Source organism: Taudactylus pleione, unplaced genomic scaffold (genome assembly GCF_031769625.1).
Source record: "Taudactylus pleione unplaced genomic scaffold, aTauple2 ptg000016l, whole genome shotgun sequence".
Taxonomy (NCBI): domain Eukaryota; kingdom Metazoa; phylum Chordata; class Amphibia; order Anura; family Myobatrachidae; genus Taudactylus; species Taudactylus pleione.
Window position 1 is genome coordinate 18085067 of NW_028284418.1, and position 21528 is coordinate 18106594.

The following is a 21528-nucleotide window of genomic DNA, read 5'->3' on the forward strand; positions in this document are numbered from 1 at the left end:
AAAACTTACTCTGAAGCTGCATGGCTGCCAGATCTGCATCAATATTCCAGATGGTCACACTGTTGCATGTCATCAGATGGATATGAGAAGGCAGCTGTGGAAGTACCTATGCTCCAGTATGCTTTGTAGACTTTAGCATACTTTCGCTATTGCAATTCGTGACAGTTTTACTTGTTTTTGCAGCCAAAAATGATCTTGTTCAAGGATCAAGTTTTGTTTGTGGGCCAATTTTATATTTTCTGGGCTGAACAGCAACTTTGATTAAGAAGGCTATACTGTTGTTGGAAGGTCATAGGATTAGGTGGCTAGGTGTTAGGGGACTGCATTGGGTGGCTTTTTTGGACTTCGTTTTTACACATGAGAGTGATTGGGGGAAACCAGATTGGTTGGTAGTCCTTTTAAGAGGAAATTACATAGGTCAAGTGAAAGAGATTGATCTAATTTTGAAGATGAATGCTTATTTGGGAGGAGTGCGATCTAGGTGACCTGTAGTTAGGATCATACAGTATGATCGGAGTTGGTGCCTCACTTGGTTTGAAAAGGTTCCAGGGATCATTTGGTGCTGTAAAATGTGAGAAAGACTGCAAAAGGTACTGAATGTGTGGTTAGAATCAGAAGAAGGAGTCAAGGATAACTCCAATACAGTGACTTGGGGGCTAGAGGAGATGGTTGTGCTATCAATAGATGATGAAATTGTGGGAATTGAAGTTATTCGGGAGGGTGGGAAGATGATCAGCTCAGTCAGACATATTAAGATTAAGAAATACCTGGGACATCCAGGAAGAGATAACAGAGAGACAGTTGGAGATATGAGTGAGGAGAGAAGGGGAGAGGTCAGGGGAGGAAAGGTAGATCTGAGTATCATCAGCATAGAGATATTAGAGGCCAAAATAACTGATGAGTTCACCTAAATAGAGGGAGTATAAGAGAGGTTCAAGAACAGAACCTTCGGGGATACCAACCATTATTTGAAGTGGGGGGAAAGAGGAGTCATGAGAGGAGACAGAGAAGGAATGGTCAGAGAGGTAGGAGGACAACCAACAGAGGGCAGTATCACATAAACCAAGGGAGTGAAGGATTTGCATGAGGAAAGGATGGTCCACATATAAGCACTTGACAATTTTACCACATCTATACATTAAATTTTATATTTATATCTTGTTTCAAAATATGCATGTATTTTTTATATTGATTGCTTTCTACTTATGTTAGACTGTACACTCTAGCAAGCAAGACCTAAGTTATGTCTCTGTACTGTATGCTGTAAATGGCAATGAGAAAACAAAAACATGCAAGTCTCTAAGTGCATTATGTGGGTGATGCACAGTTTGAAGTAAATCAGTCATACAGTATGTTTATCTCATGTTGCATCATGGAAAAAATGCATATGCTCATATGCAGAGATGTACGCATCTCATTATGTGACCACCCATATGTGTAAGCCTGGTTTGCTACCAGTCATCATGTGTTGCAAGTATTAGTAAATACTTGCAACACACACTCATTGAACTTTCACTACCTGAGGTACCCGTCCTAACAGAGTTCCGTCTCTTTGGTTGTGTAAATATGATCAAAATGTGTATACAATAACTGTACTTAATCAGTTATGGAGCATATACAATGTGAAAATACGCTAAATACACCCTGCAAACAGGTGTACCATTCCACTCTGCTCCAGTATTCTATGCGTGTATGTATACATTTATTTATATGGTATCACTAATTGTACACAGCCCCTTACAATAAATTATGGTGCACACTGAACTTAAAAAATAAAGAAAATCTGTTTATAGCGAATATTCAATTAGTTCAAATATTTTATTATGTACAATATCAAAATGTTTTCAAAATACAAATTCCTTAAAATGAAGACAAAAATAGTAATGAACCTGATGTTTAACCCACAATCAACATTCATACACTGAAAATATAACTTTTTCTGTTTCAACAAGAAAGAAATGAATAATTTCATTAAAAAAAAAAATTGTCCAATTTCATGAATATTTCTATTAGGCACACCATCAGAGATTTACTCATCTATAAGACAGATGGTTGCAACGTCTGATCTAGTTTATGAGGGATAGAATTTCAGAAACAAGAAGCAATCACAGAGAACTGTCTAAAATATAAGAAAGTGGTGCAGAGAGAAGGTCGTTTTGAAAAGAGCGAAGGAGATGCTTTAGGCATGAGATACAAGATAAGATGTAAGCTATAAGGATAAAGAAGTCAGAAGGTGAAATTGAATAGGTTGCATAGGATTTCTGTGAATACTGTCAGCCCATGATAGCAATTTAGCTTAAGTGCATTCCAGGTAATATTTTGGATGGAGCTGATATTAGATGAGATTTGTAATGAGTGAACATGAGAAATAGGGGAATTAGGCAAGCCAGAAAGGAGAACATTGTAGTAAAACTTTTTGAATTTGTATGAGGATTTTAGTATGGGTTGCAGGCTGGAAATAATATTGTGTAGAAAGCTGGACGTGGATTTTGGTCATAGTAAAAAAATACAGCAAACAAAAATATAAAAAACAAAAACCCTTAAATAATATACATAGTGCAAAGGTGGTCTCTGTTTCTTCAATAGTGATTTATGATCAGCTATTACTAGTGTGCTAGCACTTTTCTTTAAATAGATACTCATGGATGGAACTAGTGCTGGTGGAGTGGGTGCATTGTACCGAGGCCCGGCTGCAATGTAGGGGCCTGCAGCCAGCGGCCTTGTAATGAGTCAGGCTGAATCATTATACGCTGCCCACAGCTGCCCTCCTCCCCTTATTTCTCACAAACCCTGACCCGGGTCTACCTCTGTGAGCCAATGCTTGCCACCGGTGTTGGGGATCTGACATCACAATCTTGGGACCATCCCTGATGCAAAATGTCTCAGGATGGAGAGGAGGAGTAGCCCTCTCCATGTGCTGCATCTGGGCCTACTGCATCTGGCATGCATAGGGCCAGGTAAATAAAGAGGCTTATGATCTGAATATAATCTCAGCAAAGTAAGCCCACACCTGTCTCTATTGAATCTTAGACTGTGGTGTGCCATCTGACCACCAGTGTACCTGTAAATATATATTTGTGCAGAGTAAAAGGTCCCCGAGTGTCAATTGATTACTAGCTATGAGTTAAGGAGCTTGAGTTACTTACTAGCCTTATGGATTCATTGCATTATACATTTTTAATAATCTATAATATGCTGTGTATTGTTTGTGGCAATTGATGCAACATTGTGTTCAGGATCATAATCTTTTTGCATTTGACCATTCCTTGGTTGTTTTCCAGGTCTGCCTTAGAACCACTGCTTCTCCTTGTCCATCACAGCCTCTCTCTATCACCCCCTTCCTCCCCCCACCAACCTCTGTCTCTCCTCGCAACCCACTGCCTCTCCTTTTCACCTTATGCTGTTGTGGCTGGCACCCGTACTATTGCTAAACACAGTAAAGTGCAACTGGTTCATGTACTCACTTTATCTATCTTGTTTGTTTTTTGGCTGATGTGATGAGATTTATTTTCAGGTGACTTATACCCCTCACAGGAGTGGATTGGGTCACCGGTCGCATCCTCCCCTCCCCCGGGCCAGCTACCACTGCCTGCAAGCCTGGGCAGGCGGCCGTGCTTCCGGTGTCGGGGATCTAGGGCCGCCCACAGCGCATGTGCATGGCTAGCTGTGGGAGGCAGACAGGAGGAAACACAGTGGATGATGTTCGCCGGCTGCTCTGTGTGTTATACAACACCATTAGAGCAGCTGACAGCTCTGCCTCCCTGTTTACCTCTCAGTCTCAGCAGGTGTGCACGCGCTGAGCACCACAGCAGGAGCCGGCTCAAGACTGAAAGAATTAACGCACCAGTGTCAGACCAAATAAAAAGGTATATAGGAAAAACAAAGGGGACACTAAGCACATACAATAGCCCTATAATGATCCTGCAGGATTCTGTGAAAATAAATCCAATGTATAAAGGAAGAGTCGTACTCAATCTGCAAATATATATAATGATTTTATTAAGAATAATAGTTGTATAAAAAAACTGCTAACTGCTGTCAGTGTCAGTATGTGTTTAATAATGACTCAAGTCAATATAACATGAATAAAGTTAAAAGTGTGGTCTAATACCGGTATACAACATAAATACAACATAAAACATAAAACATGTACAAGTTGGTGCAAATATTGCAGTTGTAAATATCAGTGAGTGATACGCTTGAGGCGTTTTACTCGCTCTGTGTGGGGATAATAGATATGAGTCAATGGTTAGTAGTTCTAGTTGGTCCAATGTGCTAATTTAGCGTGTAGTAAATGTTTACCAGCATATATAATTACTCCATATTACAAGTTCTTCTGCTGAATATATAGCAGGTACACAGTATTGTTACTGAGGAGGTGGTGCAGTGGACGCAGGTAAAATGAAAAGACAATCTGTACCTGATGTTTCAATAGGTAGTCCTGCTGCGTGGGTATGCTTAGTATTTCCAGATTAACTTCCTCCGGGTATTTTCGGTGTATCACCAAGAGTCCCAGGAAGTAGGAGGTCTGCCGGCAGACCACCCGATGCAGCCGCGGTGTGAGCTGTGCGACTTGTGTCAGGATCAATGTATCCGCGCTCAACTAGTTTCACCTATAAGGCTTCTTCAGGAAAGCAGATACCTGATTTCCTGGCTGGGGTTCTATTTATGTGAACTTGTTGTGAAGCTATGTAGAAGGTGATATCTGCCAACAATTGCGCTACAAAGGCTGCTAAAGGGTAAATCTCCTTGGTGTTATCCTCACCAAAATTACATTAACACAAACAAAAATCCGGAGAATACCACTCTGCGCTCACCCAAAATATAGAATCTACTTATCTTCAATATGAAGTCCTGATCTTGGGACCTCAAATCCTTTTTATAATGGACACTTTATATGATAGGTGTGGGATGTATGTTCCAATGTTGATGAATATGTGGGAACATAAAACATAAAACACAATCTAGTGCAGACGTATAAGAATTCACTTGAGTACACAATAATTCACATATAGGGGTGTATATGATCTACCCCAAATTAATACATATATAGTCCATTCAGGTATATGCTCTCCATATGTCCATATTAAAATGGAAAAAAAGGCACATTTAAAAACCAAAGAGACAAAATTTCCAAAAAAATAAAAGTGTTTTAATTGGATATATCCGAATGAAGGAGTTCCAAATAACTTTAAAAATACAACAATGCTTCACAGCTGAAATATCCACAAAAGGTGAAGATGGCTTCCTACCAGAATACAGTGGTTTTTTGTGCGTATAAGAGTGATCTCACTGCCCGCAGTAATGCACCCAAATCTTCGATGGAAATGGCACCGTCCTCCTCTGGTCTGGTCAGGATAGCTGTTCAACACCAATTGTGTGTCCTATTAGAAGGGTCACATGTAGGAAAAATCCATATTGTGTTCATATTATAAAAAAAAAAATTCTTATGAAAATATTTTTCTTATAAAAAAAGGAAAAAATGTTTTTCAAAAATGTTTTTAAAAAACTGGTAAAAGAAGGTACGCTCGAATCCACTATATAAAAATAGAATGGAACGTCATTTATAGTACAGGATGATGGTGGTGCTAATATATAGTGGATGAATACCTAGTATATAAGAAATGAAAGGATGAATAAACGATTAGAATGGTATGGGTATAATATAGTAAAAACCTTCTAAACGTTAATAAGAATAGGTCAGATGATAATCCGAATTTTGTTTAAAATGGTCATATTAAAAAGGGCATGATTTCCATATCTATGTTCAGGCCCTTAGGTGTAAGGGTTCCCATTTCATATATGGTTTTCGTTTCCTGTTTGCTCAATATCTCCTCCATATTTCCTCTTTTCCATTGGACCGTAATTTTCTTCTCCATGGGACCATAATTTTCCTATAAACTGTAGGTCTCTAGGGTTACTATTATGCTTATCTTTGAAGTGCAGCAGGACAATGTGGTTGTCTTTTTTATTCTGAATATTGCACAGGTGTTCTTGTATTCGGATGTGGAGTTTCCTTTAGTTTTGCACACATATTGCAAACCACAAGGGCATGTAAGCATATATTTGCTTTTTGTTTTTGGACCAATTTGCTTTGGGTTTTTTTCCTGTGGGGGCCAAAGTGTTAATTGTTTTTCTGTACCGATCAATGTGTCATGATATAAAAGTGTCCACTTCTGCTGCTGCTGACACAGACAGTAGTACAGAAATTCCGACCATTACCGTGTAAAGCTGCATCCACAAGAGCACAATCTCAGGAGTCAGGTAGAGAGGTGTCCGATATACATTTGGTTGAAAACAAGAGAGATGTATTGGTGCTTTCACTTCTTATGTGGAGAACTAGCTGATGTCTATAGCTTTGTAAAACCCTTGTAATGGTATTACCATAATGTCATAGCAACAACTGCAGCAAAAGATGCAAGGAAGGTCGCTACTGCATCCGACTCAGAAACAGGCATTATAAGGAGGGATCCCATCCCTTTAATAAACCCCACCTCCTCAACAGACCCACCCCCTTTAGGGCTGCTTCCAAAAATTTCCTGGGCTGGTTTTCCATCCCAATCCGCCCATGACCCCTCATCTAAACAATAAACCTTGGGCCTGATTCAGACCCACTCGCGAGCGGCTGTCCGCTCGCAAGTGGGTCGATGTTCTGGACTGAGCATGTGCACGACGGAGGGAGCTCCGTCGTGCGCATGCGCCAGACGCGACGAGCAAAGGAAAGTCCTTCGCTCGTTGTGTCTGATCAAAGGGGGCGTGCTGTCGATGTTGATTGACAGCACACCCCCTTTGGTGGGCGTGCCTCCCTGACGGGGGCGTTCCCACGGGAACGCCTCCCGTCAGAAACCGGCCCACTGACATCACTAGTGATGTCAGTGGGAGTGATTTTGGCTCTGATAGAGCCAAAATCACTCCGGAGCTTGCGGTTGAAAACCTAACCGCAGGCTCCGGCTCGCAGTTTCAATGGTCGCGATGGTCACGACCATCGCGGCCATCAAAATGCACGCTCGTATAGCCTGTGGGTGGTGACCCACAGCTATACGAGCGTCCAGGAGGACGCTCCATTTTCATGGTGGCCGGCCCTCATTCAGAGCGTGCACTCTGCTCAGAGCGTACGGCTCTGAATGAGGGCCCTTGTAAAGTATCAGGCTATCTCTGGACACAGGCGTTATACTGTATCCAGAGTGTCTGGACTTGTGGCAGTAGTGTTGGACTCACTGGTTGCTAACTGGATTCTATAAAAATACTTTACAAATTTCAGTAGTTAGCTAAACATCTGTTTTGCCCTGGGATACCTTATGAAAAGATCTCACTAATGTTGGATGTTAAAATATTAATATGTGTATTAATTAATTATGTTGCAATGTTTTCTACATACTTTCAGTAGCACTAAATTCAGAGTAAGCAGCCATATTCTTAGAGCATGAGCTGTATGTTCAGTATCTCTGTTTTTAATACCCAAAAAGGATTAAAACCTTCACTATGAGATAATAGTAGTGTAGAAATCTTGGAGGATTATAAAAATGAACCTATGGAGTTAACAATTTGTACATAATATGCAATTGTGTGTAGAAAAGAAAATACATAAGAACAAAATATGAGTTTCCTGGATAAACTACACAGTGATAGGTACAATAGAATACTGTACTGTATTTAATTTATTTGTGGTGCTTACTGAAGAGTCAAGTACATTTATTTACAGTTAGGTGGGCACTAAAGAGGGGAAGCTGAAGTTCCATTGTGACTGTGATTAACATTATAGCTGCCCTTATGGCATATATTACTGTTTCACAGGAGACCACCAATTATAGGTGAAAGAGCCGACAGGTGCTTCATGGTTCTATTTTGAATGTGATCTACCCTTTGTCAAGTCTTTTAATTTCTTTCCATAATAGTGAGAGAGATAAATGTATTCCCCCCTATGTAATCAAGCATATATAGTTATAAATAATACTGATCTCTGATTATTGCTTTAATATCTTATGAACTAATAACCTTTGCTGGGAATGTGTGTTTCTGCATGTTCCCCTTTGTTTAGGATCAGCTGATTTAATCTGTGGGTTATTTCCCCTGCTGTCTCGTCTAGAAATTTATAGATGTTTATAATGTAACAAAAGTCTTGGTGTCATATGCTTAATGTTTAAGACCATCTCAAAAGAGGAAGTGCACTAGACTCTGGAAATACCCTTGTATCTAAAGATTAGTATGTGTCTTACTTCTCCGAACCACATCCTGTTTTCTGTAACAAATGAGATACTGTGTGTTTTAAAGAATCTGCTATATTAACCCCATCGGAATAAATTAGTTTTCAGTCTCAATCTCTTAAACACAACCTGCTGTTTGATTATTGGGGCTCCCAGTTGACTGGTAAGGGGGAAACACAGAACTGACAATCGAAGGGACTTGGTAGTGAAACATCTCCTGCATTACATGGGGGCTCTGAGGAGGGAGATTTCTTGATCTCGATCCAGGATTTCTGGGACCAGTGCCGCTGCTACAGAATAGATGACACCACGTCCGCCTGCTGTACACAACTACTGACAATCCCGGGTGAGTGATTTCAAAGTTATGATTTCAACTTAATTACTCCGTCAGTGTTTGTTTACTGCCTGTGAGACAGTCTATCTATATGTAGTAAGTATACCTGGTATATTTTGAACCCGATTGTCTGTTTCTGAATTATTTTCATGATACAGTAAAAATTAATGTTATGTGAATGCCATGTAATAACTGTTTGTGTACTGTTACTCTCTGGTATAAGAAAAATATTAATGAATTCAACTGTCAATTGCAATCTGTAGGTTCTATTGTACATTCTGGTGTTTTACAAAACAAGGATATTTCTTTTGTGGTCAGTATTGGTTGTCATGTTGATAAAGACATAATTGACTGATTTGTAGGACAAGGGTTTCCTGATTGTTTGGTTGATTTACCTATTAATTTTGTACATCTGCAATTTGAAATACTGTGTTATAGTGATAGTAGAAAATTTCCCCTGTCAGTACAGAGAATTATTGAAAGAGGAAGTCCCAGTGTTTATTCTGAACGTATCAGTCAGTGGCAAAAGAAAACGATCAATATACATAGAAAGCTCAGAAAATAACAGATTTTAGACTAATTATTACAGTAATCTAAGCAGTGCGATACAGTTGAGTAGCCCACTACAGTATTATCCCGTGACCTGATCCCTCACACAGATAATGGGTGCACAAGTTAGTACAAGGACTAGGGAGTTGAGTCCCCTAGAAATAATTTGTCAGAGAGAGGGCGCGAAAGCTCTCAAAGGTATTTCTGTTATTTTCAAAAGAGCAGGATTTCCACCTGAAGGTACGCTAGACCCTGACAAATGGAAATGGTTCAGAAATAATAATATAGACTGGTTGACAAAGAAGGGTTATTTGGACACTGTCACAATATGGCAAACAGTTACACAAGAAATAGAGGATGAGCATAGGAAAAGGTCTGATTTAAATGATGTTATAGATAACCCACCACCATATGTACCAGTTAGACTGGCAGCTCCATCAACTGCAATACAAAATGAAGTATCCACATTAACATCCCAGAACTTGTATCCCAGAATTGACTTAAATACCATTCAAGGGTGTGGTATAGAATCACAAGATAAAGTAAATCTAGATATAACTAGAGGAAGAGAATGTACGTTTTGTCATTTTTGTGTCCCAGAGGGTTCAGAGAAATGTCCCGCTTGTGATAACTGGGTATCACCTGATGCCCCACGATGTAATCAAGGTAGTAATGTAACTAATACTTCCCTTACAAATAAACAAAAAATGTCATATGTACTAAAAAGACTGGCACCCCATAACATGAGTCCTTGTAGGGGTACAATAGCGGGTCCAGAGGGACATCACATTTTACCTATAAGAGTAAAAACATCTCCAAATCCCAGGTTTAATGCAGAGCAAGTAGATCCTGCAAATGGTCCTGAATACATTGAACAAGAGGTATATAACCCATGGTTTCAATCTGATATGTTAAGAATTGTTAATGATTTGCCTGATATCAGACGACATCCACATACGTTTTATCAGAAAATGGAACAGGTTAAAACTATTTACAGACCATGTTGGGTAGATCTGGAACAAATTGTAAAAGCATCAGCAGGACATGGAGAATATGATAAAATGATTGCAATCATTGTTCAGGGAGTTCAACAGGGCAGACCAGAAATTGTGGCACTTCCCGCAGTAGGAACAAGATATAGCCAACATAGTGGAAACTTGTTACTAAATAGAATACAATGGAGATGTGCAGAGATTCAACAAACTGCTCCAGCTGCACCAGATTTAGTTCAAAAAACAGACACAGTACGGGCATATTATGATAAACTAATTACTAGACAGGAAGAAGAAGGTTATCCTGTTACAGAAGTAGCAGGAGCTAGGCTGTGTAAAACGAAGTTTTTGAATGGACTTAGAAATGACTTGAGAACTCAGTTATTTCAGATCAGACCGGAAGCCATGGTAATGGATATTGAAGGAATTTTACAAGTGTTGGAAGGGATTGAGGATGTTGAACAGGATAAGAAAGACCGGAAAGCTACAAAAGCACAGGTAGTGATGGTGAATCTGGTTCAGAGTCAGCCACCATGGCAGAGAACAACTGCAAAGTAACCAACTAAAGGTTATACACAGAGGAAGCAGTATGACTCCCAAGGTAATGATATGGCAGGCAAGTGTTTCTTTTGTAAACTTCCAGGACACCAAAAAAAGGATTGCAGAAAGCATCAGAAATATTTGTTATCACAGCGACAGATGTCTGAACATCCGTACACTGCAGGAATGCAGCACCCACAAGCATGAAGATATACAGCTCCCGTGTCATCAGTGCCTGTCTTTGCTTCACTTCAGGATAACACCACACCCACAGGTACTGTCACTGTTACTTTACCCACAGGACAAGAACTCGATTGTGTGATTGATACCGGAGCTCAGAAATCAGTTTTTATGCATGATCAGATCCCCCCTCAACTTCTTACTACAGAGACAATACAAGGCACAGGTCTGGGAGGTCAAGCAATGCCTCTCAAAGAAAGTAAACAACTCTTTTTGCTTATTAATGATGAACCTACTCCAGTTCCAGTGGCATTCCTTACCTCTCCCACCTGTCTGGTGAACCTGTTGGGAGCAGATATACTTGCACTTATGCAAGCCTCAATACAATACACACCAAAAGGAGTCAAGTACACCAGCAATATTCCAAATGAGGTGAGCAATAGTATTGAGGCAGCCATACAAGTTTATCTATTTCAGGAACATCCAGCAATTGACTCGCTGCCACAATGGATTTTAACTGTACCTGACAGACTGTGGTCAAAAGGAAAGACTGATGTGGGACTTCTACAAGTGCAGCCAGTACAACTATCCCTCAAACCAGGTACCATACCAGTCTCTGTTAAACAGTACCCACTCACACCAGCACAAGAAAATGCTATTTCACAACAGCTGCAAACATACTTGGACATAGGGGTCATAATACAATGCAGGTCCCCTTTCAACACCCCTCTCTTCCCTGTAAAGAAGCGGGGTACAGGAAAACAAGGAGAAGTACAATACAGACTGGTTCATGATTTGAGGGAAATAAACAAGAGACTTGTAGTCAACACCCCAATAGTACCAAACCCACATACTCTCCTAAATCAGATACCACCCTCAGCAAGATGGTTCACCGTAGCATACCTTGCAAATGCTTTTTTCTCGGTCCCTATTACAAAAGATTCCCAGCGTCTACTAGCATTTACACATAAAGGAAAACAGTATTGCTGGACACGCTTGCCACAAGGGGGTGCCACTTCACCAAGTGATTTTTCTGAAGCTATGTCCACAATACTTCAAGCATGGAGACCTTTATTTCCAGATGAAACTCAACTCATCCAGTATGTTGATGATTTACTGCTAGCTACCACATCTGAAAGCAAGTGCCAAGAAGAGACTGTATCCTTGTTAAAGTTCCTGGAGGAACAAAACTGCAGAGTTTCCAAAGAAAAACTACAACTAGCAAAACAGAAAGTGATCTCTCTAGGACATTGCATCTCACACGGCACAAGGCATTTAACAGAGGAAAGGAAGAAGCTGATATTACAAGCAAAGGTACCAAAGACTATAAAACAAGTCCGTTCCTTTTTGGGTCTCCTAGGATATTGCAGCGAATGGGTCCCCCTAGCCTCGGTATTCATGCAGACACTGTATGACAGCACCAAAAAGGAGGGCCCATATCCCACTCCCCAGAAGATGGAAGAAGCAGTGACGCAACTCAAAGTAGCTGTCACCACTTCCCCGGCCCTAGGCTTACCTGATTACAGCAAACCCTTCACCCTCTACTGCCACGAAGAAAAAGGCCATGCACTAGGAGTGCTCACCCAAAAACATGGACTGAAGCAACGACCAGTGGCCTACTACTCCAGCAAGCTAGACAACATTATCCAAGGGGCACCTACTTGCATCAGAGCGGTAGCAGCAGCAGCAGTCTTAAAAGACAAAAGCACAGACATCGTACTTGATCATCCGTTAACTATTCAAGTACCCCATGCAGTAACAGAAATACTTCAACAAGCCAGAACTAAACACCTTTCAGCAGCAAGGCTAACCAAATATGAAGTGGCATTACTCAGTGCAACTAACGTAACTATAAGAAGATGTACTACCCTCAACCCCGCCACTCTCCTTCCAAGCTTACTCGAGCAACAAGAAGATCCTGAATCACTAGATTCAAAAGGAGGGAGAAATATGGTCTATTCAGACTTATATGCCTGCACTGCAAGTGATGAAGAGCAAAATGATCAAGTAAGGGACGATAAAATATACAACTCAAAAAATTTTGACTGTCATGATTGTCTGGCCCTTATGGATCAAGAAGCCTCACCTTTACCACATGTTACAGACACTGCTCTCCCAAATGCACATTATGAACTGTTTGTAGATGGCTCTAGATATTATGAAAATGGGACACCTTACACAGGATATGCTGTAACCACACAAGATGACATCATAGAAGCAGGACCACTACCCTCACATCTATCAGCACAAGCAGCAGAAATAGTAGCTCTCACAAAGGCTCTAGAATATGCAGAAAAAGCTACAGCCAACATCTATACAGATTCAAGATATGCTTGGGGGGTTACGCAGGATTATGGAAACATATGGAAAAGCAGAGACTTTAAAACAGTGACAGGCAAACAAATACAACATGCAGAACTTATAAAACAACTTTTTCAAGCACTTGAATTACCCCATAAAGTGGCTATTATTAAGGTTCAAGCACATACCAGAAATCAGACCAGCATAACCAAAGGGAATTGCACAGCAGATAGAGCAGCAAAACAAGCAGCTAAACAGCCTTACAAAGGCATAACAGCATATGTCACACAAACTGAAGGTACAACAACAATGCCAGATTTTCAAGACCTACAAAAACTCCAAGAACAAGCAGGACCAGAAGAAAAATCATCATGGGAAAGGAAAGGAGCCTGCAAGGAGGAATTCACAGGACTATGGAAAGCAGGTAACCTATTATGTCTACCAAGGGCATTGTACCCACCCATGTGTCAAGTTACTCATGGTCTCATGCATATAGGAAAAGATCAAATGGGAAACCTGGTAAAGGAAAGATGGATAGCTCCAGGATTCTTCCCAGCAGCTGCATGGTTTGTACAAGCCTGCTGGATCTGTGGGATCTCCAACCCAGGACAAAAGGTAAAGACTACCATGGGAGCCATTCCAAAAAGTTATTTTCCTTTCCAGAGACTGCAAATTGACTATATTCAGATGCCCAAAGTTGGAATTTATGAATATGCACTGGTCTGTTTAGACACCTTCACAAAATGGATTGAGGCCTGGCCAGTGGCTAAAGCCACTGCAAGGAACACAGCAAAAAAACTCCTCTCAGAAATCGTCTGTAGGTATGGAGTACCAGAGGTAATTGAATCAGATAGAGGCACACACTTCACAGGAGAAGTAATGACTCATATCATGGAAGATTTGGGGATTCAACAGGCCTTTCACATGCCCTACAGGCCACAGGCCAGTGCCCTAGTAGAGAAATTCAATGGAACTCTTAAACTTAAGATATTAAAAGCAGCACAAGAGACAGGGAAAAATTGGTTAGAATGTTTACCAATAGCTCTGTTTAGTATAAGAACCACCCCATCTAAAGCCACAGGGCTGTCTCCATATGAAATTTTGTTTGGGACTATCCCTAAGATAGGATGTTATTATCCACAAGAAATGCAACATAAACATGCTGACTTAACTGCATATGTAAAAGCCTTAACTGAAAAACTCACCTCTCTGCATTCTCTAGCTTTCGCCTCTCTCCCAGATTCTAAGGCAGATCTCAGTCCACATCAGCTGCAACCAGGTGACTGGGTCTATCTGAAAAGACACGTCAGGAAATCGCTGGAACCCAGATATGATGGGCCATACCAAGTGTTGCTGACTACTCCAACATCGGTGAAAGTTAAAGGGAGAGAGACTTGGATTCACGCGTCACATTGCAAACTCACTAAAGTTAAGTTTGATTTTTAAAAAAAAAAAAAAAAATATGATCATGTGGAAAGAATTAATGGGTCCTCATCCAGATAGAGGTGTGTGAGGATGCATTATGTGTATAAGCCTCTTTATAGTGCTCACCTATACATATTTCTTTGGAATAATGATAATAGAGGCTGAGGAACAGAAGAATTTTACTCAAACTAATCATACCTTGACAAGAGGAAAAAGGGACATTGCAGTGTGGCCCAACTCAGTTATACAGTCCCACATGATGGTAGCTCGAGCATTGAATTTGACTGATTGTTGGATATGCACACATGCCCCAGTCAGTGCTAGGTCCATGCATTGGGTAGCAGTACCACTGACTTTATCAGAGATAAAGGAACTTAATTATAGTCTGGGCAGCACATATAATAAAACGATGGCAGATACTCCTGTCTCACTTATAACAGCATATACCATCGGATATCCACAATTCTGCATAGAAGCACCTCCAGTCACAATGAAACGAATATTTCCAGATGGGTTCGTATTAACTCCTACTCAGGCACGAGTAGGACAGGTAAAATGTTCACAGGCCCAAGTAAATTTCACAACAAATTCCACTTATAACAAAGGATATTATCTAGGATGGTGTGACAAAGGACAACTAGTAGTACACCGAGAAATCAAAGTACAGATTAATCAAACCAATGCAATTATACGAGAGTGGTTCAAAGCAAACGATTCATGTATAAATAATCGAGACATACTAGGCCCATACTCCCAGAACTTAAGTGAATATCGCAGAATAACCCGACACAGCAGAGATTCAAGTGTGCTTCAAGTGGCATACGGAGTGGTTCTGGGATATACATATATCCTAGAACAAGGGTTGTATTTTCTGTGTGGGAGACGTGCTTATAAGTGGATACCTTATGGGGCTTCAGGCATGTGCACTATAGGACGAGTCATTCCTGCAGTGCGAATTCAGAAGGAATATACTGTAGAACAGGTGCAAGCTGCCCAATATACTCACCAATTAGCCCGCCGTAGTATAAAGAAAAGTAATACACATGCACATGACTTAATATTCATTCCATGGTATAAGAAAATGGGCTTAGCACTAGCAGGAGGTACAATACAGAATGCACATAACATAGAAGCCCTAGCAAAACTGCTAGATAATGTAACCCAAATATATGATGAGACATTTAGATTGGTGCTGGATGATGTAAAAATGATAAAGAGGGAAGCCCAGGCACATAGAATGGTATTGGATTACTTGACAGCAAAAGAAGGAGGAATGTGCATGGTAGTAGCAGAATCCTGTTGTAATTACCTCAATAGAACTGACTCTATAGAAGAAGCTATAGAGGAACATTTAGATAAAATACAGGAATTAAAGGAAGAATTCAGGAAAAAACACAATGACCCTGAATATGACATGTCTACAGATGGATGGTTTTCCTGGCTCAATCCAGCTAACTGGTTTAGTGGGATAAAAGGATGGATTGTGGGAATTTTGATGTTCCTTCTGAAAATAGTGAGCCTAGGATTATTGATATATGTATGTCTTAAAGTGTTTTTCTGTTGTTTTTCAGTTTGTAAGAAATGTGTGACTAACGCATTGGACTCCTCCAAATACAAAGAACTGCAGAAGAGCTGGGCAAAGAAAAGTCGTGAACAGTTTACGAGAATGGATATGTGTGATTCGCGCCTTTAGGCCCCTCGCTCGGACAGTATGATTAGCATCATCTCAGTGGGGCCATAGCCATTAGCACCATTCTTCCTAAACTGTTTGCTTAACTGTATGATAGGTAGACAAATTGTACTGCCAGAAGCTCAACTGCTAGATCAGATTAATTATAAAAAGGAGGGAATTGAGAGAGATAAATGTATTCCCCCCTATGTAATCAAACATATATAGTTATAAATAATACTGATCTCTGATTATTGCTTTAATATCTTATGAACTAATAACCTTTGCTGGGAATGTGTTTCTGCATGTTCCCCTTTGTTTAGGATCAGCTGATTTAATCTGTGGGTTATTTCCCCTGCTGTCTCGTCTAGAAATTTATAGATGTTTATAATGTATCAAAAGTCTTGGTGTCATATGCTTAATGTTTAAGACCATCTCAAAAGAGGAAGTGCACTAGACTCTGGAAATACCCTTGTATCTAAAGATTAGTATGTGTCTTACTTCTCCGAACCACATCCTGTTTTCTGTAACAAATGAGATACTGTGTGTTTTAAAGAATCTGCTATATTAACCCCATCTGAATAAATGAGTTTTCAGTCTCAATCTCTTAAACACAACCTGCTGTTTGATTATTGGGGCTCCCAGTTGACTGGTAAGGGGGAAACACAGAACTGACAATCGAAAGGACTTGGTAGTGAAACATCTCCTGCAATAGATATGTGCTTAAGTTCACATAGTTGATTTAGAAATTGATGTGTTAGGAGAAAGTGCCCTGCACTAGGACCCCTGGACTGCCAAAGGCGCAACCTCTGATCCTACTGCAAATTCATGGCTTGTACATGCATCTTCAGCACCGTACTCCATGCTGCAAGGACAAGCCCCTCGGAGTCTCCAGGCTATACTCCTGGTGAGACGGCATTACACAGACCTTTGATAGTTCCACTACACCATAAACGTTGTATATACAGAACCAGCATTCATATTCCACTGTATGTACAGACACTGGTGTGTGCTCCCACCTATTGCACACTACTCCTGCTCCTTTATACATTCTTTGCTGGATCTAGTGCACACATCAGTAGTTAGAGAACCCTTTTTTGTCAAACTTAATTTGACAGGTACCACGCCCACAATCACGCCCCAGCCCCGCCTTAACCCCTCCCCTGCCACTCCCACTTTTCCTCCCCTTATGATATCATTTAATATAAATTTTATTTGGCTTAATATAAAATTTATATGGAGCGATATCTTTTTGATAGGGATTGATATAACAATCAAAATTAAATGTATATAAATGCGAAAGGACTTGATATAAAATGTTATATCTCTAGGGTTTATATAAATTGTGTTCAATGTTTAATCAGGCAGTATTGTTGTTAACCCTTCGTGATAGCTATAAAAGTAAATACATCTTTATCTAGCAGACAGCTATGCCTACGAACAAAAGAAACGGCACGTCACGCCACGCCGCTAATTGAAAAAGCGGATGAAAAAGGCGTATTACACAGTATTGAACCCCAGTAGTTATAGCGGCTTTGATAAGTATTATAAGGCCAATAAAGACGCATTTAAAAGAATGGTAATTCAAAAATGGTTACAAAAACAAGACGCGTATGTGTTACATAAACCGGCTAGGAAAATCTATAAAAGGAACATGATCTGCGTATCGGATATAAATCAGCAATGGCAATGCGACTTGGTATCGCTCATAGACCTTGCGGAGTACAATGATAGTTTTAAGTATATATTAACCATTATCGATATATATATTCAGTAAGAGAGCATGGGTCGTAAGCGTAACGTCTAAGTGCACCGCAACCGTCGCTAGCGTTTTTGAAAAAATATTTCAGCAGGGCTGCATGCCAAAGAAGCTGCAAACCGACTGCGGTAAAGAGTTTCTAAACAAAATCCTAAAAAAACTGTTAGAAAAATATGATATACATCATTTTACAACCAACAATGACGTAAAGGCGGCGGTTATAGAAAGATTCAACAGGACTTTAAAAACACGGATGTGGCGCTATTTCACAATGCAGAATACCTACAGATATATATAGATGTTTTACAGGACTTCATATACAGCTATAATATAACACGTATCATAGAACGATTAAGTGCACGCCGTGTGATGTGAACGCCTGTAACGCTTTGAGCATTTTTAAGACGACGTACGGCGAATACTTTAAAACTAATAAAATACAGCCACGATTAGCCATCAGTGAGCACGTACGCATCTCCAAATATAAGGATATATTTCAGAAAGGCTATGAACAGAATTATTCTGAGGAAATATTCGTCATACAGGCTGTGAACACTAAAGGACTTAAGCCGCTTTATACGTTGGTGGATATGTATGGCAAAGTTATAACAGGCAGTTTTTACCCCAAAGAACTTCAAAGCATTCCCACAAACTATAACAGAACTTACAAAGTGGAAAAGATTTTAAAAAAATAAGACAGTCAGCGGTCGGAAATATGCGTTGGTCAAGTGGCGCGGTTACCCCGCAAAATTTAACAGCTGGGTCGCAGCGTCTGAGATAAAAGATATATAAAGTGCATCACGCTCTAAAGAGAGATGGATGACAGGTTGTTCTACATAACATTGCCCAGTAATGCGTCAGCGGACACATTCCCGCAAAATCAGATTTCTAACTATACAACAAAATTTGCAAAGCTGATACACTTAAGCGGTGAATGGGATGTTGCTCTTACAGAAATACAATACCCGCACATGTGGAATACAATCGATAATGTGTTCGATAATGTCTGTGTACACGTACAACATATATTGTCCTCCATTGATGTTGGCGCACGGCTTTAAAAACCTAATTTTAGGTTGTAAACCCAGTATTCTTGTCAGCTTAACACCGGCTGTGATCTGGTACATCGGCTTATTGTCGAAGGATACGGCGCATTCGAGGAGATCGTACCATAATTTTAACACTCCATCCAGCTTATGATGCTCAATTTCAGCGTTGAATGCTTCGAGTAGTGCCTCGATTGATTAAAAAAAACGGGTTTAATACACACCCTCGTGACATCCGTGTTCGGTCCATCCCTATTTTCAACACACAATCGCGTATATTGATTGTATTCTACGTGTGCGGGTATTGTATTTCTGTAAGAGCAACATCCCATTCACCGCTTAAGAGTTTTAGCTTTGCAAATTTTGTTGTATAGTTAGAAATCTGATTTTGCGGGAATGTGTCCGCTGACGCATTACTGGGCAATGTTATGTAGAACGACTTGTCATCCATCTCTTTCCTTGTTTAGAGCGTGATGCGCTTTATATATCTTTTATCTAAGATGCTGTGACCCAGCTGTTAAATTTTGCGCGGTAACCGCGCCACTTGACCAACGCGTATTTCTGACTGTCAACCGTCTTATTTTTTAAAATCTTTTCCACTTTGTAAGTTCTGTTATAGTTTTTGGGAATGCTTTGAGGTTCTTCGGGGTAAAAACTGCCTGTCATAACTTCGCCATAAAGGTCCGCCAACATATAAAGCGGCCTAAGTCCTTTAGTGTTCACAGCCTGTATGACGAATATTTCCTCCGAATAATTCTGTTCATAGCCTTTCTGAAATATATCCTTATATTTGGAGATGTGTACGTGCTCACTGATGGCTAATCGTGGCTGTATTTTATTAGTTTTAAAGTATTCGCCGTACGTCGTCTTAAAAATGCTCAAAGCGTTAGAGGTGTTCACATCACACGGCGTACACTTAATCGTTCTATGATACGTGTTATATTATAGCTGTATATGAAGTCCTGTAAAACATCTATATATATCTGTAGGTATTCTGCACTGTGAAACAGCGCCACATCCGTGTTTTTTTAAAAGTCCTGTTGAATCTTTCTATAACCGCCGCCTTTACGTCGTTGGTCGTAAAATGATGTATATCGTATTTTTCTAACAGTTTTTTTAGGATCTTGTTTAGAAACTCTTTACCGCAGTCGGTTTGCAGCTTCTTTGGCACGCAGCCCTGCTGAAATATTTTTTCAAAAGCGCTAGCGACGGTTGCGGCACTCTTAGTCGTTAGGCTTACGGCCCATGCTCTCTTATTGAATATATCGATAATGGTTAATATATACTTAAAACTATCATTGTACTCCGCAAGGTCTATGAGCAATACCAAGTCGCATTGCCATTGTTGATTTATATCCGATACGCAGATCACATTCCTGTTATAGATTTTCCTAGCCGATTTATGTAACGTATATGCAACCATTTTTTAATTTCCGTTCTTTTAAACGCGTCTTTATTGGCCTTATAATACTTATCAACGCTGCTATAACTACCGGGGTTCAATACCGTGTAATACGCCTTTTTCATTCACTTTATTTGATTAGCGGCACGGCATGACGCGCCGTTTCTTTTGTTTCGTATGCATAGCTGTCTGCTAGATAAAGATGTATTTACTTTTATAGCTGTCATGAAGGGTTAACAACAATACTGCCTGATTAAACATTGAATGCAATTTATATAAACCCTATCAAAAAGATATAACATTTTATATCTAGTCCTATCGCATTTATATGCATTTGATTTCAATTGTTATATCAATCCCTATCAAAAAGATATCGCTCCATATACATTTTATATTAAGCCATATAAAATTGATATTAAATTATATCAAAATGGGAGGAAAAGTGGGAGTGGCAGGGAGAGGGGTTAGGGCGGGGCTCAGGCGTGATTGTGGGCGTGGTACCTGTCAAATTAAGTTTGACAAAAAAGGGTTCTCTATCTACACACATCATATACTGCGCAGTGTACCTTTTATTTATACATACCTACTGCATTACCCCTGTGTCATCCTGTAAACCTGTTCTGCCAGGTTAATAAATCAAAGCCCTGGTTAAATAATCTTCTGCGTGTACTAACCTCCATCACACACCACTGCCACCTATACTATCTATGGGGTCTGCCAATAGGATATGGCCCAGGCCACAAGGCTTCCAGACCATCTGTATGTGTGTACTGTAGATTAACAATACAAAGAACACATCTACAGTGACATGGAATTAAAGAATCTGATTGAGTGCCAAAAAGTCCTCTACTCAAACTACTGTAAGGGCCCGATTTTGAGTTGGGAGTAAAGCAAAAAAAAAAGCAAGTAACTGTGTACCTGTAAAAACCATGTTGCAACTCAAGGGGTGCAAATACAAGTATTTATTTATTTTTCATGTGGGGTAAATACCATCTGCTTTTGCATGTAGTCCCCAAATGCTGGACAACTCTATTTTTACACAGCAATTTAGATTTGAGTTAGGATACACTTTTTTTCAAATCTAAATATCTCTTTACTATTTAAATCTGCTACAACTGCAGGGCAAC

General features: G+C 40.0%; 2 protein-coding genes across 3 annotated transcripts in view; one reads left to right on the forward strand and one right to left on the reverse strand.

The window, feature by feature from the left end:
* Nucleotides 1–21528, reverse strand: part of CA10 (carbonic anhydrase 10 (inactive)) — a 388895-nt gene that overhangs the window by 141276 nt on the left and 226091 nt on the right. The window lies entirely within an intron of this gene.
* LOC148541855 (uncharacterized) lies at nucleotides 12198–13777 on the forward strand. Its single transcript, XM_088474035.1, has 2 exons — nucleotides 12198–13524; nucleotides 13626–13777. The coding sequence occupies exons 1-2, from the start codon at nucleotides 12198–12200 to the stop codon at nucleotides 13775–13777; spliced, it is 1479 nt and encodes a 492-aa protein (XP_088330161.1).

Coding starts and splice junctions, on each gene's coding strand:
- LOC148541855 (XM_088474035.1), top strand. CDS start 12,198: ATGCAGACACTGTATGACAGCACCAAAAAGGAGGGCCCATATCCCACT. Junction 13,525..13,625: donor CACAGGACTATGGAAAGCAG/GTAACCTATTAT, acceptor AACCTGGTAAAG/GAAAGATGGATAGCTCCAGG.